General features: G+C 50.5%; 1 protein-coding gene across 1 annotated transcript; it reads right to left on the bottom strand.

Annotated features, from left to right (window-relative positions):
• Positions 1–7673: 7673 nt before the first annotated feature.
• On the bottom strand, positions 7674–17968 carry ANKRD54 (ankyrin repeat domain 54). Its single transcript, XM_039487568.1, has 8 exons — positions 17701–17968; positions 15961–16008; positions 13623–13721; positions 13309–13380; positions 12639–12686; positions 12398–12522; positions 9920–10027; positions 7674–9445 (listed from the first exon to the last, which is right to left on the bottom strand). Exons 1-8 carry the CDS (start codon positions 17951–17953, stop codon positions 9371–9373), a joined length of 828 nt encoding a protein of 275 aa, XP_039343502.1. The 5' UTR covers positions 17954–17968; the 3' UTR covers positions 7674–9370.
• Positions 17969–18631: the final 663 nt, after the last annotated feature.

Genomic DNA, 18631 nt, shown 5'->3' on the forward strand with positions numbered 1-18631 from the left:
CCGGCAGAGCGCCCCCCGCGGCATGCCGCCTCAAGCATGCGCTTGGTGTGCTGTGGCTTGGAGCCGCCCCTGGTAGGGCCAATGGGTTTGGAGTGTGGGAGGGGGCTCTGGGCTGGGGCGGGGGTTTGGGATGCAGGAGGGGGTGAGGGCTCCGGGTGCAGGTACAGGCTCTAGGGTGGGGCCGGGGATGATGGGTTTGTGGTGCAGGAGGGGGCTCAGGCTGGGGCAGAAGGTTGGGATGCAAGAGGATTTTGAGGTGCAGGCTCCAGGCAGCGCTTACCTCAGGTGGCTCCCGGAAGTGTCTGTCATGTCCGCCTTATAGGCGGAGGGGCCAGAGAACTCTACGTGTTGCCCTTGCCTGCAGGCGCCACCTCCGCAGCTCCCATTGGCCACAGTTCCTGGCCAATGGGGCTGTGGAGCCAGTGCTTGGGGCAGGGCCCATGGCCATCCCTGCACCTAGGAGCTGGACATGCCAGCTGCTTCCAGGAGCCGTGTGGAGCCAGGGCAGGCAGGGAGCCTGCTTTAGCCCCGCTGTGCTGCCAACCAGACTTTTAGTGGCCAGGTCAGTGTTGCTGTCTGGAGTCACCAGGGAAAACTGGACACCTGGCAGCCCTAGCTGGTGGAAGTACAGGCTAGTGATCACAGCAGGCAACTGGGAAGTGGTTTTCTAGGTTTTATTCCCAGCTCAACCAGGGGCAGGCATATCCCTGGGGGTATGCAGAGATCTTCCAGGGAGTACATCAACTCATCTAGATATTTGCCTACCTTTACAACAGGCTACATAAAAAGCATTAGCAAAGTCAGTACAAACTAAAATTTCATACAGATGATGACTTGTTTATACTGCTCTATCTACTATACAGTGAAATGTAAGCAGGGCTGTCCCTAGGGTGGGTGCAGAGCCTGGGACATAGGCACCGAGTTTCTATCTGCTGAGGGGGTGCTTCCCACTGGCTCTGCCCAGGTCCTGCCCCAACTCCACCCCTTCCCCAAGGCCCCACCCCATCTCTTCCCACCTAGTTCTGTCCCCTCCCCTGAGCACACTGCGCCCTCGCTCCTCTCCCCCTCCCCCTCCCCCCAGCACCTCCAGATGCCGCAAAACAGCTGATTAGCGGTAGGTGCTGGGAAGGAGGGAGGTGCACTGATTGGCGGGGCCCACCGGCAGGCAGGAGGTGCTGGGGGGAGGGGGAGGTTGTTAGGGAAGCTTGGCTCCCCCTCACCCCTGCCTCACCTTTCCACCTGCTTCCTCACAAAGTGCGGGGCCCCCTGAAATGCGGGGCCCGTGGCGGTTGCCCCGATTCGCACTACCCTAGGGACGGCTCTGAATATAAGTACAATATTTATAGTCCAATTGATTTTATTTTATCCTTATATGGTAAACATGAAGAAGTAAGCAATTTAAGTAATAGTGGCTGTGACACTTTTGTCTTTTTGTCTGATTTTTGTGAGTTTTTAAGTGAGGTGAAACTTGGGGTGCGCAAGACAAATCAGACTCCTGAAAGGGGTACAGTAATCTGGAAAGGTTGAGAGCCACTGGCCTAGAGCCCCAGATGAGATCCGTACCCCATTAGTTTGTACTGCAGGGCCTGTGGTAAGATCCCTGACCCCAAACTGCTTACAATCTAGATAGACAAGATGAAGGAAGATTCCCATTTTACAGCTGGGGAGCCAAGACACAGAATGGCAGTGCCTTGCCCCAGGCTATACCAGCAGTCTGCAACTGAACTCAGATCTTCTGGGGCCTAGTTCAGCATTGGAACCACAAGACCAACCTTTTTAATAGCTCTTCCTCTTGTCTATTGACTTACTGTGACCATGGGCAAGGCATGCTCTCTCTCTGCCTCCGCTTACTGTCTATAAATGGGGGTAGCATTGCCCTACCATGTGTGTTTGAGAGGCGCCTGCTTCAGTAAGGACTGTAAAGTGCTTTGCTTTGAGATCCATGGATGGAAAGTACTATAAAAATTCAGTATTGCTAGTTTGCGCAGAGACAGGGCTTTGTCTACATGAGAAAGTTATACTGCATAAGTGAAGGGGTGGATATAAACCTAGGTTGTTATACCAGTATCACTCCCAATGGGAACACACACCAACATAAGTGCCTTTCTTGGCTATCCGCCTAAAACTTAGGGATTCCCCCTCGTCTAGCATCTTGGCAGAGCAAAGTTGGGATTTCTTGTTGGGCTGTAATGAAGAGGACCCGCCATGTTGTTAAATAGATGAGAGCACCGCAGCTGCTGCCCACTCACTGGGAGGGAGACAACAATCTAGTCCCAGGTTCCCATTTGTGTACCCGCTCCAGCTGATCACAGGAATCACGCTGGCTGTTGTCAGGGACAGTGTGATTGTACAGACTGCAGAAATATGCCTTGCCAGCCCCACCTTGCTATGGTACAAGTGCTCCGTCATTTGAATAAATTGCAGGCCTTGGAACATGCCCCAGGGGAGCCAGCAGAGTGTCTGTTGAGGGGATGGCATAAATGCCTGCATCTAGTCAAAAAGAACAAGCACACCAAGGAAGAGAGGGACTTGTATTTATTCTGGGAGAAGTTCAAGAGTGACCCAGCCTCTGCAGGGGAAAGGATAGCTGCACGGCTCCACCAAGGGCAGGGGAGTCGCAAAGGTTTGTGTGGGGTGGATTCTAATGTTCATGAAAGGAAAGGCCAATAGCTATGGACTAGAAGCAGGAATAATGCACGCTTAACTCTGCTACTCTCTGCTGATGCACCTCAGTTCTGTTCTGTACCTCTCTGGGCATGTGCATGTGCACACTGTGACGAAGTGGGGCTGTTCTTAATGTTTCCTCTGAATACTGTGTGGGTGCCTCAGTTTCTGGCTGACATTCTGTCTCTGTGGCAACTAATGGCCCGGGCCCTTCCCCCCTGCAAGGGGATGCTAAAGGTGTAGGAAAACAAAGAGGTCAGGTGACCTCCTGGCCCAAAAGGAACAAAGCCCAGAGAAGGAGGGGCTGGCTGGGAAATGGAGAGGAGTGCCCCAATGCAGCTGTGGCCTCCCTGGAGGCCCCCAGATGGACCTAACTAAAGGGGGTCCTGTTGTCTGTACCAGCAAGACCTGTTTTGGACTGTGTTCCTGTTGTCTAAATAAACCTGTTTTACTGGCTGGCTGAGAGTCATGGTGAATTGCAGGAAGCCGAGGGTGCAGGGCCTTGACTCCCCCATACTTTGTGACACCACCCCCCCCCATGCACCAGGTTTTTGTATATCTGGTCACAACCCTAGTTCTATTTCCTGCTTGGTTCCAGTTAATTTTGACCTCAGCAATGTGTATGAGCAGTTCCAATTGCCCTATGCATTCTGCATGGGTTTGCACTGATCTACATTATTACCTAGCTCTGTCAGGTCCCTGTGGTGTTCCTCAGTCTTCTCTAGCCTTGCCTAACCTAATTAATCTTGGGTCCTCTGCAAATGTTGCCCCCTCGCCTTTTTTGGGATCACTGATAAATATATTGTTATGCTGAAAGGTGACAATGGCTGCCAGCAGGTGGGTATTGGGATCCAAGACCCATTCATAGGCCTCCTTAAGCCAATGTCAACAGAAGCAGCAACAAAGCCCTTTTATGTGGTAAAAACAGCTGGAGGCTTTGGGGCTACAACCTGGGGAACTAGGCTGCATGGCAGGTGAGAGCTAAGTGCATGGCCTGAGGGGTGGTCCTGGTTGCAAACGCAGGGACTAGAATATGGGTTACAGGCTGCATGTGTTGGAGGCAAAATGCTGGGTGAAGCTGATATGAGCGTGATCCTGAGAGGAAGCAGGAAGACCAGGCTTCTTCGGCACAGAGCCTGGTGGAGGGTTATATTTGGGGATTTCTGAGCGATGAAATTGTCTGTTGTTGTTTGCTTCCACTATGTTGAGGGAAACAGGACTTTGTGTACATATTTTTGTAACCAAGAATATACAGTAACTCCTCACTTAAACTTGTCCCGGTTAATGTTGTTTCATTGCTGATCAATTAGGGAACATGCTCGTTTAAAGTTGTGCAATGCTCCCTTCTAACGTTGTTTGGCAGCCGCCTGCTTTGTCCACTCCTTGCAGGAAGAGCAGCCCGTTGCAGCTAGCTGGTGGGGGCTTGGCACCAGGGTGGACCGGCAGCTCCCCATCAGCTCCCCGCTCCTCTAAGTTCCTTGTGCTGTAGCCGCCCAGCAGGCTATCAATCGGCAGTTCAGCTGTCCCTTCCCCGGCTGCTATGTGCTGCTCCTGTCCTCTGCCTTGGAGCTGCTCTCAGAGACTCCTGCTTGCTGTGCAGGGGGGCTGTCAGGGTGTCCCCCTGCTCCTGCACCCCGCTTACCCCTTCCCCATATAGAGCAGGGAGGGGACACGGATAAAGAGAGACAGAGAGAACTTGGGGCAGCAGCTGCTGTCTCAACTTCCTGATCCACTTAAAATGACAATGCACTTAAGAGTGGGTCAGCTTACTTAAAGGGGCAGTGTGCATCTCTCTCTCTCTCTCACACACACACACACACACACAAGGTGTGTGTCTGTCTGCTATGCTGTCTCCCTTCCCTCATGTTCCTGCTGCCTTGTGTGAGAGGCTACATTAACAATAATGTGTTAACCCTTGAGGGCTCAGCTGAGTGCTAGTTCATCATTTAGCAGCAAGGCATTCCCTGGGAAATATCCCTCCTTCTTCCACCCTCTAACTTCACCACCTCAAGCAAGCTTCACAATCATCATAGCTGTGAACAGTATTAAATTGTTTGTTTAAAATGTATACTGTGCGTATATCTATATAATATATAGTTTTTTGTCTGGTGAAAAAAATGTCCCTGGAACCTAACTCCTCCATTTACATTAATTCTTATGGGGAAATTGGATTCACTTAACATCGTTTTGCTTAAAGTCACATTTTTCAGGAACAGAACTACAACGTTAAGCGAGGAGTTACTGTACCTGACACATAACGGATTTCCCATCCTAACAGAAAAAATCCTGCAAGGGCCTGAATACTGGCTAACTGCTTGGGCCAAAGGGGCAACCTTATTTAAATACTGAAGCTCTGGGACATCCTATGGTTAGCCGTAAACCACAATTAAAATTGTCCATAAGTTCCTAGCCTTTATTTTCTGTCTCTTAACCAGTTCCTGATCCATGATCATGGTTTGTATCTCAATTGCCTACTTTATTTTCTTAATAACCTCATGTTACGGGCTCTCTCAGAAGCTTTCAGACAAATCCAAATAAACTCTTTATCTGCCACTTCTCCTTTATCCGCTTGCTAATCAAACTCCGGCTCCTCACTGATTCACCAGTGGGCTCAGAGCTGCCAAGGCTGCTCTCCCACGCTGGCCTGGCTCTATGAAGAGAAATTATGCTTGTTCTGCACGGATCTTTCTGTAGCAAGGAGGATAAAAGATCAGATGCAAATACTGAGTGAGCAGACAGAGGTAGATGAAAGGTTGGGTGGGGGGCAGCTGGAGATGATGGAGGATGGGAGTAATATAGTTTTCTCTCCTGAAGAGAGTTGTCTTGATGCCCTAGAGTTTAATTATTTCAGCAGCTGAAGAGTGAGAGGTATTTCTGCGTGGGTATGTGCCTGCTCATGCTGGAGTGTATGTTTCCCATTCATTTGTAATCATACATGGGGAGCAGCTGCTTTGGAATAAGTCCTTTTGTTCTTTGGCATCTATATAATTTCTCCATAGTATTTGTACGTAGTCATGGATGTGCTCCAGTGCCTCAGTGCAATGCAGCCACATATTGGCCCTGTACATTGGATGTGCCTTGACAAACCCATTCCTCAAACTGGCTGGCACTATCCATGAGGTTATATGGCTTGTGTCCCAGGCACATTGGCACGGCCTTCAGTGCCAAGGCCAGTCCCCAAGGCTGGGTGCTGTGTGTTCAGTCACTGTGGAATTCACTCCTTGCTGCAGAATCTAAACTGAAGTTGAAAAATGTCTTAGGTCCCATGGTTGCGAGGAAAAGCTTGAAAATGGGAATGGTATGTAACATGCTGCCTGCCTGAGTGTGCAGCTGGCCTAGTCCGATAGCTCTGAGTCGTGTCAACTGTACCATTTGTTAATGAGTTAATTCTGAAACCCGCTGATGACAATTTGTGAGAGACCAACGTGAAGCTGAATTCAATATCAAAATAAACAGCACAGGGGAGATTGTATTGACTGGATTATTCATGTTCATCTTTAATTCAGTAAAAACCTACATTTGTAAAATGTACCTGAAGCTGCCACAGAAGAGTGCTACAAAAGCCTGCAGTAGAGCACATGGGGCCTTCCACCAAGGGAAAGCTCTGGGATCCTATTAGGCGATGTATAACAGGCAACCTGGGCAGGACAGCTAAAGGAAATCAGGTACTGCAGAGACAGTGAAGCATGATGAAGATGCAATTTCTACATTCATAGCCACCCCTTCACTCTTATAGTAAACTAGAGCAACTGGGAGATCGGCTTCAGATGAGGACTGCCGAACTGAGCAGGATGGTAGGTTTGACTGTTTCCAACCCAGGATTATGCATCACTGGATGATAGAAATGTGGTAAGTGCTGCTCTCCGGCCGGAGGGAAACAGCCCTGTGGAATGTCACTGTGAGCCCTGGTGCCAGCTTGGTCTGTGGGTATCTCATCCCATTGGACTGGCAGTAGAAAAGCAGAACTGCGAAGGGCAACTTGTACCATGTGATCGGTCTGCTCACCAGTTAAAAAGGATCTAATTCCCCTACGGCATTTTATCTGCAACCAAGTGCTCTTACTAACCAGCAGCAGTGACAATTTTCCCCAAAAACCCATCATCCTTCAGATGACATACAGCTGATGGCCCAGCCCGTGGGTTGTTGAGGGAGAAACATAAAAAGCTGCCCTCTGAGAGAGGTAGACATTAGTGGGTAGTTGCAGGGGCTCAGAGCAGGCAACCACCATCATCCACACCCAGACATCACCCTTTATGACTCCAACCCTGCTTAGGGAGGAGGAGGTGTAAAAGCTCAGCAGCTAACCTCACACTGTGGGGCCACAACACGCTGCATGCAGCAACTTCTCGTGCTCCTAGCCAAAAGGGCTCTGATCTCAGATGTGAACTGCAACAAAAGCAAACCGCAGTCAGTTCTAGCTTCAATACAAGCATCAGCGACAGCAACTGTGGCATTAAAGACAACCCTAGCTGCTCTTTCTTTAGCTCTTTTAATGGTCCCTTCTGTCTCACTCAGGGGATGCTCTTTCCCCTGTAATCTTTAGAATCTAGCCAATACCAGTCTGAGCCCCAGCATGTTGTCACATTCTTCATTTGGCAAACCGTGATGATTTTACCATGTTTTCTCCCCTCCTGCTGCACGCCAATGCCTGCTCTCAGACCAGTTGTGGTCAGACAGCATTGCTTTCCTCTCTGCAGAGTGCATGATAGCTCCTGGCCTGCAGCCCTACAACACACTGTGATTTGGGTAGGTTCTACAGCAAATTCATGTATTTATGGTTTGGATTCATCAGCAATGGGATTTAAGATCAGAAGGTGAATCAGCAGCAGGGTCCAGGGGTCTGCAAAGAGGCCAGCGTTTGTGCTCAAGGCAACTCGACATTGTCATCTTTAATTCAAGCACTGCTTTTTAAGAGAAGTTGTTACTGAGGCCAGTGTCAGGCCCCAGGCACAGGAGATAGAGGGAGAGATGCGAGTCTTGAGACGAAAGAACTGGTGGAGGACGCCAAAAAAACGGACAGTATTTTAATGAATGTAAAATGTAGGAGTTCAGATTGTCGTCCACCCCCTTCGTGTGTCTTTTAGCCAGCATGTCAGAACAACGTCTTAATATTCACAGTGACAGCTCCAGCAAAATCAAAACAGAGTCAGTCCCAGACTTCCCTCTCCAGAAGAGCATACAGACCACTCTAAGCGGCATGCAGCAGGGTGAAATCCAAGCTTTGGATACATGCATCTAGTCAGTCTCCTCTCAGACAAGGGATACACCTAAACAGCATCCAATCCTATTGTCCTCTGGATCTTAAAAAAACAACTTGGAATGTTCATGATTCGGGGAAAGTACTGGCTGCTCTTGAGAATCAGTACCTTAAACAGAATCCACCCAGCAATTATGAATGACCACACCCCAACAGATGGCAAAGAACATGCTGTTCTGTGGCAACTCCCTGCATCCTTTCCATGCTCCCCATTTCAGGCCTCTTGTGGGCATCACGACTCATCCAATCCATTGAACTTACTTAAGATCCCTTCCCCTCAAATGAATTTAGCGCTGATAAAATGTGTCCAATTGATAGGCCTTCAGACTGGCATTTATTTTAGCCCCGGGATTAGTGATACGTGGGCAGCAACAACGTAAGTTTGTCCCCATCCTAGCAACATGGCTCACGTCTAAGTTACAGGTCAGCCACATTGAGGTGGAAAGATGAGCTGTTCTAATGGCTCAAATCAAGGCCTGATCTCCTGGCTGAGACTGCTAATAAAAGGGAAGATTGAAGTCAGCCATGGGGCTGTCTTGTGAGACATAGATATCTGTCCCCTTAGAACTGGGCTAGGAGTGTGGGGGGGTGTCCCCCAACTCTAAATGGGCAGCCATAATCTGGTAACAACTTTATCTATATATTTAACACACCCATTGCTGTGGTCTCTGAGCACGTTTTAGTGATTCCTTGAGGTGGGATCACATTGGAAGCTGCAACCTTGTGGTGAAAAGCTTTGTATCCCAGTCCCACACTGACAGACTCTTTCCCCTTTGACAGCAGGCCCCTGTGGGAGTTGAGGATGAAGGACCAGGCTCTGATTATTTTTTTTTCCTTCCTCTTCCTGGTTCCACCTACTCCAACCAATGCTCAGTGAGCTCTGCTGAATTTCCTTTTCACTTCCTGTGAGTGCAGGAAGTCAGAGTCTCCCACCATCTGAACAAGCCTACTCACCCTGTGCAACTAGATACGGGGACCATGTCCAGTCCTGCCTAGTACAAGCAGATCTGTACAAAGGCATGTCTGAGAGCTGTCCCTACCTGAATGTACCTCGTGTGGTTGCTGACCAGGGGCACACTGGTGAGTGCCAACCACTCTGAGCTTGGGATGCTTTGAGGAAAGCTGCGTGTTCAAAAGAGGGATATGCCACACAAGGCCAGCACATTCGTTAAACCATCTGATCTAGAGCAGGATGATAAATAAGAGGGGCCCTTTGCTCCAAAAGTCAGGAGCTCCAGCATTCAATTGTCCTCCTGGGTGCCTCAGAAGGAGGTGGTGATGGTAGCACTGGAAGGGATAGTCTGAGAGTTGAGTGCTACACTGGGGGGAGGGTCCAGCAGGAACAGGGTATCTGGCAGTGGCAGCAATGTTTATAATCTAGGCGATGTGCTCCAGCTGCCCCTCCCCTGGGGCCTCTCCTGTTGACCAGGGAAATGATCTGAAATCCCATTACCTCTTCTCCATCTTCTGCATCTGTAGACTGAGTGAGGTGAAGCTGGCCAGGAGGTCAGTGACCTCATCCACCTGCCGTAGAAACAATGCAGTTTATCATCATAAGACAAGCAGAGGCTGCAAGGGAAGGAAGACTAAGCTTAATGCGGGATGTACCTCTTCCTTGCCTGGAAGGGCCCACATGTGTAAATGAGTGGGGAAATTCAATGTTCTCAGTCCATCTGGTCTTTGACCACTCTGCTGAGTCTGCCGTTAAGGGTACCCTGGGCACTGGCAATGCTTTCTGTGTTGTGAATACCTATCCACCAGAATACAGACATTCTTTTCACTACCCGCTCCCACCAAATGAGTTACTACAACACCTAGCTACTGTGAATCTTTCCGTCATTACATCTGGGCTCTAATGTGAACCGGTGACATGGAGGGGAATGTGTCTGTATCCTGGTCCCAGTCTTGGATGTGACCCTATTGAAGCTGTCTATTCTCTCTTGGATGTATGTGTGAAGCCAGCAATGCAGTATGGGAGTCACTCTGGCTGCCTCTCACCTGCTCCTTAGTACTGGTCATCTGTAACCTGGAGCAGAGATCATCCAACTGCTCCCGCTGCTCATGCTGCCCAAGGCGCTCCAAGTATTCTCGCAACATCTGGATAATCTGAAACAGGCAGTATGGTGAGATGCAAGAGCAGGACAACTGTAACTAAGGCAGGGCACCGGTGGTACAAGGACAGAGGGACAACCGCAGCAGGCAGGCTATTAGCAGTACTGCCACAAGCACAGTGTCGCTTCTGAGGTCTGGGGGTAGGTACCCATACAGGAGATCAGAGCCATGCTCCAAAACAGCTGGACAGTGCCATTTGTAGAGGCGCAGTCCAGTATGTCACCAGAAGACAGGCCACATATTAATCAGATGCTGAGTTTTTTCAGAGGGGCTGGTCATTCAATTGATTCCTATCCATGGCTATTAGAACATAGTGATGAAACCCCAAAAGACCAAAGTCCTCAAAGGGCCAGCCTCACATCCAATGGTTCCCTGGATAAAAAATTCTTGTTGCTTTCTCCCCCTCAGGTCTGTTACCCAAATCTCCTCCCTGTCCTCTCCTCTGTTCCCTGACTTGTGAACCTGGACAGGTGGGGGTTCAGGGCCTGCCAACCAGTACTCCAGGAAAGTGCACGGCTGTTCCTATTAGTCAGCTAGCCTTGCCTAATGCCAGCACTGGGAGAACATAAGGGGACTTCTAAGGGGTCCCTCCTATAGCCATTTCTTAGTTCTCACTAGCTGCCATTCAGTGCATTCTAGGGCCCACAAGCCCTGGAAAAATCCTGCAAAATTCCAAGTGGAGTTTAGGGAGATGCTCTCCAGAGGCAGAGAGAGGTGGGTTATCAAAGTCTGGGAGGGAGATGGTCAGGAATCCTAGAATTGCTAGCATGCTGGAGCAGCTGAGGTCCTCAGCCGGGCCACCTGGGATTAGGGCAAGATGGCGGCGCTCAGGCGCCTCCCGCTGGGTCCTGCCGCCACCACCGCCTCCTTGCTTCGGGCTCAGCCGGGAGGAGCCGAGGCGGCCGTGGCCGCGGTGCAGCGCTGGGTGCGGGCGCTGAGGCGGAGCCCGGTCCGCGTGCTGCCCCCCCGCAAAGAGCAGAGAGCGGCCGCCCCGGCCAGGCAGGAACCCGCGGAGCTGAAGGGAGCCCGGCCGGGGCCGGCCCCAGAGAAGAGCCCAGCCGGGCAGGGGCTGCGCTACGAGAAGGCGGATCCTGGAGACAGGAGGCTGGGGTAAGGCCCCGCGAGAACCACCCCCCCCCACCCCGTGCGAGGACCACCCTCACCGCCCCGCCCCCATGCAAGAACCACTTGCTCCCCTCGCCCCCATCCCACCTCTGAATCCTCTTCTCCCACACCAGGCCCCTTCCCCCAGGGTTCCCGGACACCGTCACCATGGCAGCAGTCACGCAAAACGTCACGTGTACACAGGCAGCTCGCCCCCAGTTCCCTTCCCTAGTGACAGACACATAGCGCGTCCGGGCAGATTGCCTGGTGCCATAGCCCGCTGCCCCCCACACCCATGCTGTCCCCATCCGGTGCAGGCCAAGTTACCTGCTGGCAAAGCGAGTGGCTCTGTGCTACTTTGGTTGTGGGTAACGAGGTGGGCATAATGTAATTGGCAATTAATCTGAAGCAGGGAGCCAGACTCTAGCCATGACCGGTCCTGGTTTTGGTTGTAGCTATTGTAAAGTGTAACAGGGAATATCTTAATACCCTTATATAAATCGATGGTACGCCCACATCCTGAATACTGTGTACAGATGTGGTCTCCTTGTCTCAAGAAAGATATACTGGCACTAGAAAAGGTTCAGAGAAGGGCAACTAAAATGATTAGAGGTTTGGAACGGGTCCATATGAGGAGAGATTAAAGAGGCTCGGACTTTTCAGCTTGGAAAAGAGGAGACTAAGGGGGGGGGAATCTGATAGAGGTATATAAAATCATGAGTGATGTGAAGAAAGTGAATAAGGAAAAGTTATTTACTTGTTCCCGTAATACAAGAACTAGGGGCCACCAACTGAAATTAATGGGCAGCAGGTTTAAAACAAATAAAAGGAAGTTTTTCTTCACACAGCGCATAGTCAACTTGTGGAACTCCTTGCCTGAGGAGGTTGTGAAGGCTAGGACTATAACAGGGTTTAAAAGAGAACTAAATAAATTAATGGAGGGTAAGTCTATTAATGGCTATTAGCCAGGATGGGTAAGGAATGGTGTCCCTAGCCTCTGTTTGTCAGAGGATGGAGATGGATGGCAGGAGAGAGATCCTGTTAGGGTCACTCCTTCTGGGACACCTGGCATTGGCCACTGTCAGCAGACAGGATACTGGGCTGGATGGACCTTTTGTCTGACCCAGTATGGCCATTCTTATGTTCTTATGAGGCACTTAAAGCAGTTACTAAACCCCACGTGTCCTACAGAGTGCACCGAAGAAAGGCAGTGCTTGGAGAGCAGATGCACACGGTATCAGAGAGATGAATGTTTCTCACCTGCTTCACTTCAAGGCGCACGGCCTCCAGGCTCTGAGAGAGCCCTTCCTGCAGGATGTTCAGCTTGGACTTGGCGAGGTGCAGAGGAGTTCTCCCGGCTCGATCCAAGGCATCGACTCTGGCTCCTGAAAGGTGCACATGCATGGGGAGAGAGAGGTTGGTTTAAAAGCGGCGGTGGCCCTGGGGGAAGGTCAAAGAGGTGGTGGTGGTAGCTTTATAATTTGTAAAGAGGAAATGTTACCTCCGCGCAGCAGCAGGGTGATGACAGGAACATGGTTCGTGCAGGCAGCTAGGAAGGGAAAACAGGACACACACAACTCAGAGTAGAGCTACAGTCCAGGGAAGGGGATCCTGCTCAGTGGTTTGAGCATTGGCCTGCTAAACCCAAGGTTGTGAGTTCAATCCTTGAGGGGGATCTGGGGCAAAAATTGGTCCTGCTAGTGAAGGCAGGGGGCTGGACTCGATGACCTTTCAAGGTCCCTTCCAGTTCTAGGAGATTGGTATATCTCCAATTATTAATTATTATTATACTAAGCCCCCTGGGCACCACAGCACAGGCAACCAGCGCCCTACAGGATTCTTTGTCAGAGGGTAGAGCAGCACTCCCCTTTGAAGCCTGCTCAACGATCAGGGTTTACAGCCTCTGCCAGCAAGATGGATAGTCTCTAAAACGGGCCTCTTGTTTCTCAGGACCAGCAGAAGGAAGGAGATGTACTTCCTTCAGCTCTGACCCTTATGCCTTCAATTAAAGAACAAAGCTGATGGAACCCCAAGAGTCCAGAACAGGGATTGGTTGCCACAATACAGGGGAGGAAAGAAAGGAAGGAAGGAAACTAATGGGGATCTTCACAACTCTGGGCACAAAGATCATCAGGTTACAGAAGCCCTGATTTCAAGCTCTTGGCACTTACCCAAGTGTAATGCAGTGTTCCCCAGTCCATCTCTCTGGTTCGGGTCTGCCCCATGGTCCAAAAGCAACTGCACTAGAAACAATTAAATGGACCTATTTCAGTCTCTTCCCTTTGCCCAGCAGGTCTAAGAGGGAAGAGCCAGCATTGCCCACAATGAACGGTTTAGAGGCTCTTGAGAGGCAGCACATGCACATGCCAGGGATTGAAGGGGAAATGCTGCTTTTAGCAAGGTGTGCAATTAAAGAAACACACAGATTCCTCCAAAACCCCTCCCACAAGGAAATCAGATCATGGAACAATCCCTTCCCACTCACCGATACGATCATTGCCATTGCAGGAGGCGAAGTGCAGAGCCGTACGGCCCTTGTCATCTGCAGCACAGGGGTCAACTCCATCTTCTAAGAGTTGCTGCACTGACATCGCCGAGAAAGAGAGAAGGAGAGATCGTGTTAATCGGGAGGGAAAGCTGATCGGTAGAGCAGCCATGAGACACGCAACCAGATGAGTGCTAGAGCCCAGATATGGGAATGAGAGAGACTGATGATGGAAAGAGATCCCCTTGTCCCACCTTACTTGTTCCTCTCTGCTCCCATTCATCCAACTACCCCTTCAGTGCCAGTGGAAGGGAGACCCTGGTGCAACTTAGACTGCCTCCGTTCCTCAGCAGAGAAGGAAATGTTTCTTTATGTGGAGAATGAGTAACAAGTTCAACTCACAGTCATGGGACACTATTGGAGCAAACAGAATTCATGGATTCCAAAGCCCAAAGGGACCACTGTGGTCATCTAGTGTGACCTCCTGTATAACACAGGCTATAGAGCGTTTTTTTGTTTTGTTTTTTTTTAAATCCACCCTTGATTTAAAAATTTTCAGTGATGGAGAATTCACTATGACCCTTGGTAAATTGCTCCACTGGTTAATTACCCTCACTGTTCATTACTGACATCTTATCTCCAGTCTGAATTTGTCTAGCTTCCACTTCCACCCACTGGATTGTGTTACGCCTTTGTGTGACAGAACGCAAAGCCCATTAGCAAACATTTGTTCCACATGTAGATACTTACGGACTGTAATCAAATCACAGCTTAACCGTCTCTTTGTTAAACTATCTAGATTCAGCTCTTTGAATCTATCACTGTAAAGCATCTTTTCTAATCCCTTCAGCATTCTCATGGCTCTTCTCCAGTGACCTTTGTATACTACCAGTAGCAGTGAAATGAGCGAGGTTAAGATTACAGGAGTTATCAATCCTCATTCTTCGGGGTATAAATTAATCCCCAGCTCAGAAAGAAGCTCCCCCCGCATGGTTATTCAATTAGGGGGCTTTAAGTCTTGCTCTAAAGCATTCATTACTGGCCAGTGTTGAAGGCAGGACACTGGAGTGATCCAGCTATTGGCCTGTTCTAGCGTGGCGGTTCCGACATTACCTTCCCTCCTGGGTTCTAGGGTTGGAATCATTATTACAACTGGGATTCCTTCCCCTGCCCCTCCTGGATTGTTTCTAAACTTGGTGGGGAAAAATGGTTCGGGGTTAAAATTGGAAGTAACACCTGAAAAGATGACTTTGCCCTTAGAATAAGTGCAATTCTGCTATTTTAGCCAGGGGACAAGGAGAAAGACTGACAGGCCAACTAGGAGGAAACATTAATGTAAAGTCCCACCTAATCATCTCCCAAGACCAGCAGGAAACAATTTAACCTTTCTCATTCTGACAATGTTTTGAGATGAGTGAAGATTTGGTGTGATGACAGAAAAGATCAAAGATAATTTCCAAGCTGATGAGTAACTGATTCAATAGCAATCACTTCACTGGCACGACAAGATATAAAACATTGCAAGATTTAATACACAAGAGATCTGCATATAGATTTAGAACACGTTTTACAACTATAATATAGCGGGACACATGGCGTTTAATACAAAAGTCATGCTGTATAAGTCATTTCTGACTCAGTACCTCAAGCCGAGACATGTTCATTAGCGCTCTGCATCAACAGATTTCAAAGCCCTTCACAAAAATGAGCAAGTGTCATCTCCCTGCCTTACAGATGGGGAAATGGGCACTCAGTGACTTGCCTAATGTCATAGAGTAAGTCAATACTCAATATTGTTGCTTTGTTCTTCCCCATCTGTCTGTATCCACAGGTTGTCTCTTGTCTTATACTTAGCTTGTAAACTCTTTTTGGGCAGGGATCATCTTTTTGTTCTGTGTACAGCACCTAGCACAGTGGGGTCCTGGTCTGTGACTGGGATGCCTAGGTGATATGGTCATACAAATAACAGTAGCAGAGGCAGGAATAGAATCTGCGTTGCCCGAGTCTTGTTCTCCTGTCTGGTGTGCCATGCTGCCTGACAACAGACTGGGGCTGTCTGTGCAACAGTCACTTGACTTTCTTTCAGAAAGAGCTTTGCTCTCCTGTCCTGCTGCAGAGTGACATGTTATTATTGTTGATACCTTGGCTGAAGTCTCTGTCACATATTAAAAAAACCATGAACTGGAGAGGGTAGAAATGCTAGATTGAATTTTACACCCAGCCCTGTCCTAGCAGAACAAAACTATTTCTGCATGTGCAATGTCTGAACTGCTGGTTCCACAAACCACCTGCATTTCCAGGGAAAGGTTCTGAGTCGACCTGGCTGGTGCAGGCTCACCTGTTTCTAAGTCGTTAGCATTGGCGGATTCTCTCAATCGTTTCAAAGCTGTGGAAAAGAGAAAGGGTTACTGCAAAGTGCATAGAGAACAGGGGTAGTTCCATTATTAGAACCCTCTCTTCAGGTCAAGTCCCAAATTCAGGAGCTAAACCACACTAGAAGGATTAGCTTGTCCCTAGAGGAAGGGATATGTGAGATCAAGGCCCCAGGTAGCAGGAGATTTCATGCTTTTCTTCTAAAGGTGGTTATTAGCCTTTCCTGCCCAGACAGCACTTCCCAAAGAAGCGTCTTTGTAGTGTAACACCGACAGACCTTGGTCCTCAACCTGGGATCTCTGGAGCTAAGTGCATGAGCCTCTACTGCATGAGCTAAAAGCCATATGGCTGTTAGCTAAGGCTGTACAGCAGACTCATTAACCTCTCTAAGTGGTCTTGGTGCCACAAGAGGGGACAGAACACCACGCCCCAGAGGTGTGTGGGTTACTGTAGCTCAAATTTGAAAGTGAATGAGAACCTTTTCCCAACACCCCCATGCAACTAATCTTAGGCCTGGTCTACACTAGGGGAGGAATCAATCTAACTCATGCAACTTCAGCTACATGAATAACATAGCTGAAGTCGACATACTCAGATCTACTTACCGTGGTATCTTCACTGCAGTAAGTCAATGGCTGACACTCTCCCGTCGACTCCGCCTGCGCCTCTTGCTGTGGTGGAGTCCAAGGGAGAGCGCTCAGCGGTTGATTTATCATGTCTAGTCTAGACACGATAAACTGACACTTGCTGGATTGCTGCCTGTTGATCCAGTGGGTAATGTAGACAAGCCCTTAGATTCAGCCATCTCCTCTCTACTCCACCAACAAAGGGTGTATGCATTCTAATAAAATATCTTTATTGGAATGGTAGGTTATACAAGGGCTTCCACCTAGACTCGGAGAACTTGGCTATGTGTCTGTACCTGGTTACCCATCTCATGTCCCATTGCCAGCATTGACTCGGAGTCAGGTTGCTGCAATGTCATGCTATTCCTACCATCCTTTTTCCTTCCCAGAGTGTTTTTTCCTTATATATTAATGGAAAGTATTGTGCTCCTTTGTATTCTTAGCAGCAGAGTGGGAAATGGCTCTTGATGGGGTTTGACTGACACCGAGTGACCTGTATTCCTCTTTGGTGGTTGCCATCCTGTGCACCAGAATAAGTCTCCAGCCCTTATGGTTGCAGAGGGCACGCTGTAAACGAAATATATGCCAGGACATCTGTCAGAGCCTACAACCAACTTGACCCAACTGTTTGGCAGAGTTTTAGTTCTGAAGCCTAGTGATATGAGTTATGCTAGCCATTTCATTGCTAATCAATTTAGTGCAGCTCGATTTACTGTGAATAGACTTTCATTATAACGTATTAGAGGCCAGAGCTGGGGCTGGGGCCCGACTGGAGGAGGGTACCACCATTAATTGTTTTCCAATCGGACGTATGGTCTTCAGGGGGACAGGGCAGGGGCCCAGGCTGGAGCAGAGTCCTAGATTGCATTTCCTGCTCCCCTGCACCAGCTGGACCCAGCAAGGCCCCTCCAACCCAGGGGAAGAGGTCACAGAGTGGGGCCCCCCGCTTCTCCCCTTGGCCGGGAGGGGAGGGGGCTCCCTCCTTGCGCTCGAGCCTCATGCCACCAGGGGGGCCGCGCCCGGGGGCCCCTCCCCTGCGGGGATTGCGCCCATCTCCCCGCCCCGCGCTCGCCCCTCACCGTGGATCTCTTTGCCCGTGGGCCCCAGGGCGCGGTGCAGCCGGGCGGCCCTGCGCTGGCGGCGGGCGGGGATCTTGCCCGCCGGCGGGTCGCGCTGCCACAGGACGTGCAGGAAGCCGAGCGAGGCCGGGCCCAGCGCCTCCGGGGGGCCTCGCAGCGCGGCCCCGAACTCCGCCAGCTCGAACCCGCCCCCAGGGGGCCTCGGCGCCTCGTCCGAGGCCGCCACGGCCCCGCCAGCGCCAGCGCCGTCCATGCCCGCCGCCCCCGCGCGGCCTCCCGGCTTCCGAGCTCCGGGCCCAGGCGCGCTGACAGAGGGCGGGGAGAACCGAGTAACTATAGTAACGAGGGCGGGGAGTCAGAGGCGTGACTGCCTTTCCCAATCATAGAATCCGGCCCCACGCAGCCAATCAGAAAGGGGGGAACGGGGGCGGAGGCGGGGAAAGGGGGGAAGCGCCGGGGAGGGAAATGAATGACAGGCAAGTGCTTCAGCCACATGGAGGAGAATCTCCAGGCAGTAGCCAATGAAATAAAGCCTGAAGATGACAGATCGGTATTTCACCCAATGAAAGATCTAGCCAGTCCGACCAGCCGTCAATCAGAGAAGGGGCGAGGCTGGGGAAGTAAATAAGGCTTTATTTGGGTTTGGCAAGAGGAAGGGGGGGCAACTTCCAAAGCTCCCCCCGCCTGCGTCACCCCAACCTGCCCCGTCACCCCCAGCTACCCCCTCCCGCCCCGTCACCCCAACCTGCCCCCTCCCGCCTGCGTCACCCCAACCTGCCGTCACCGTCACCCCAACCTGCCCTGTCACCCCAGCTACCTCCTCCCGCCCGTCACCCCAACCTGCCCCGTCACCCCCAGCTACCTCCTCCCGGCCCGTCACCCCAACCTGCCCCGTCACCCCCAGCTACCCCCTCCCGCCCCGTCAGACCCA

The sequence above is a fragment of the Mauremys reevesii genome, linkage group 1 (assembly GCF_016161935.1).
Source record: "Mauremys reevesii isolate NIE-2019 linkage group 1, ASM1616193v1, whole genome shotgun sequence".
NCBI lineage: Eukaryota > Metazoa > Chordata > Testudines > Geoemydidae > Mauremys > Mauremys reevesii.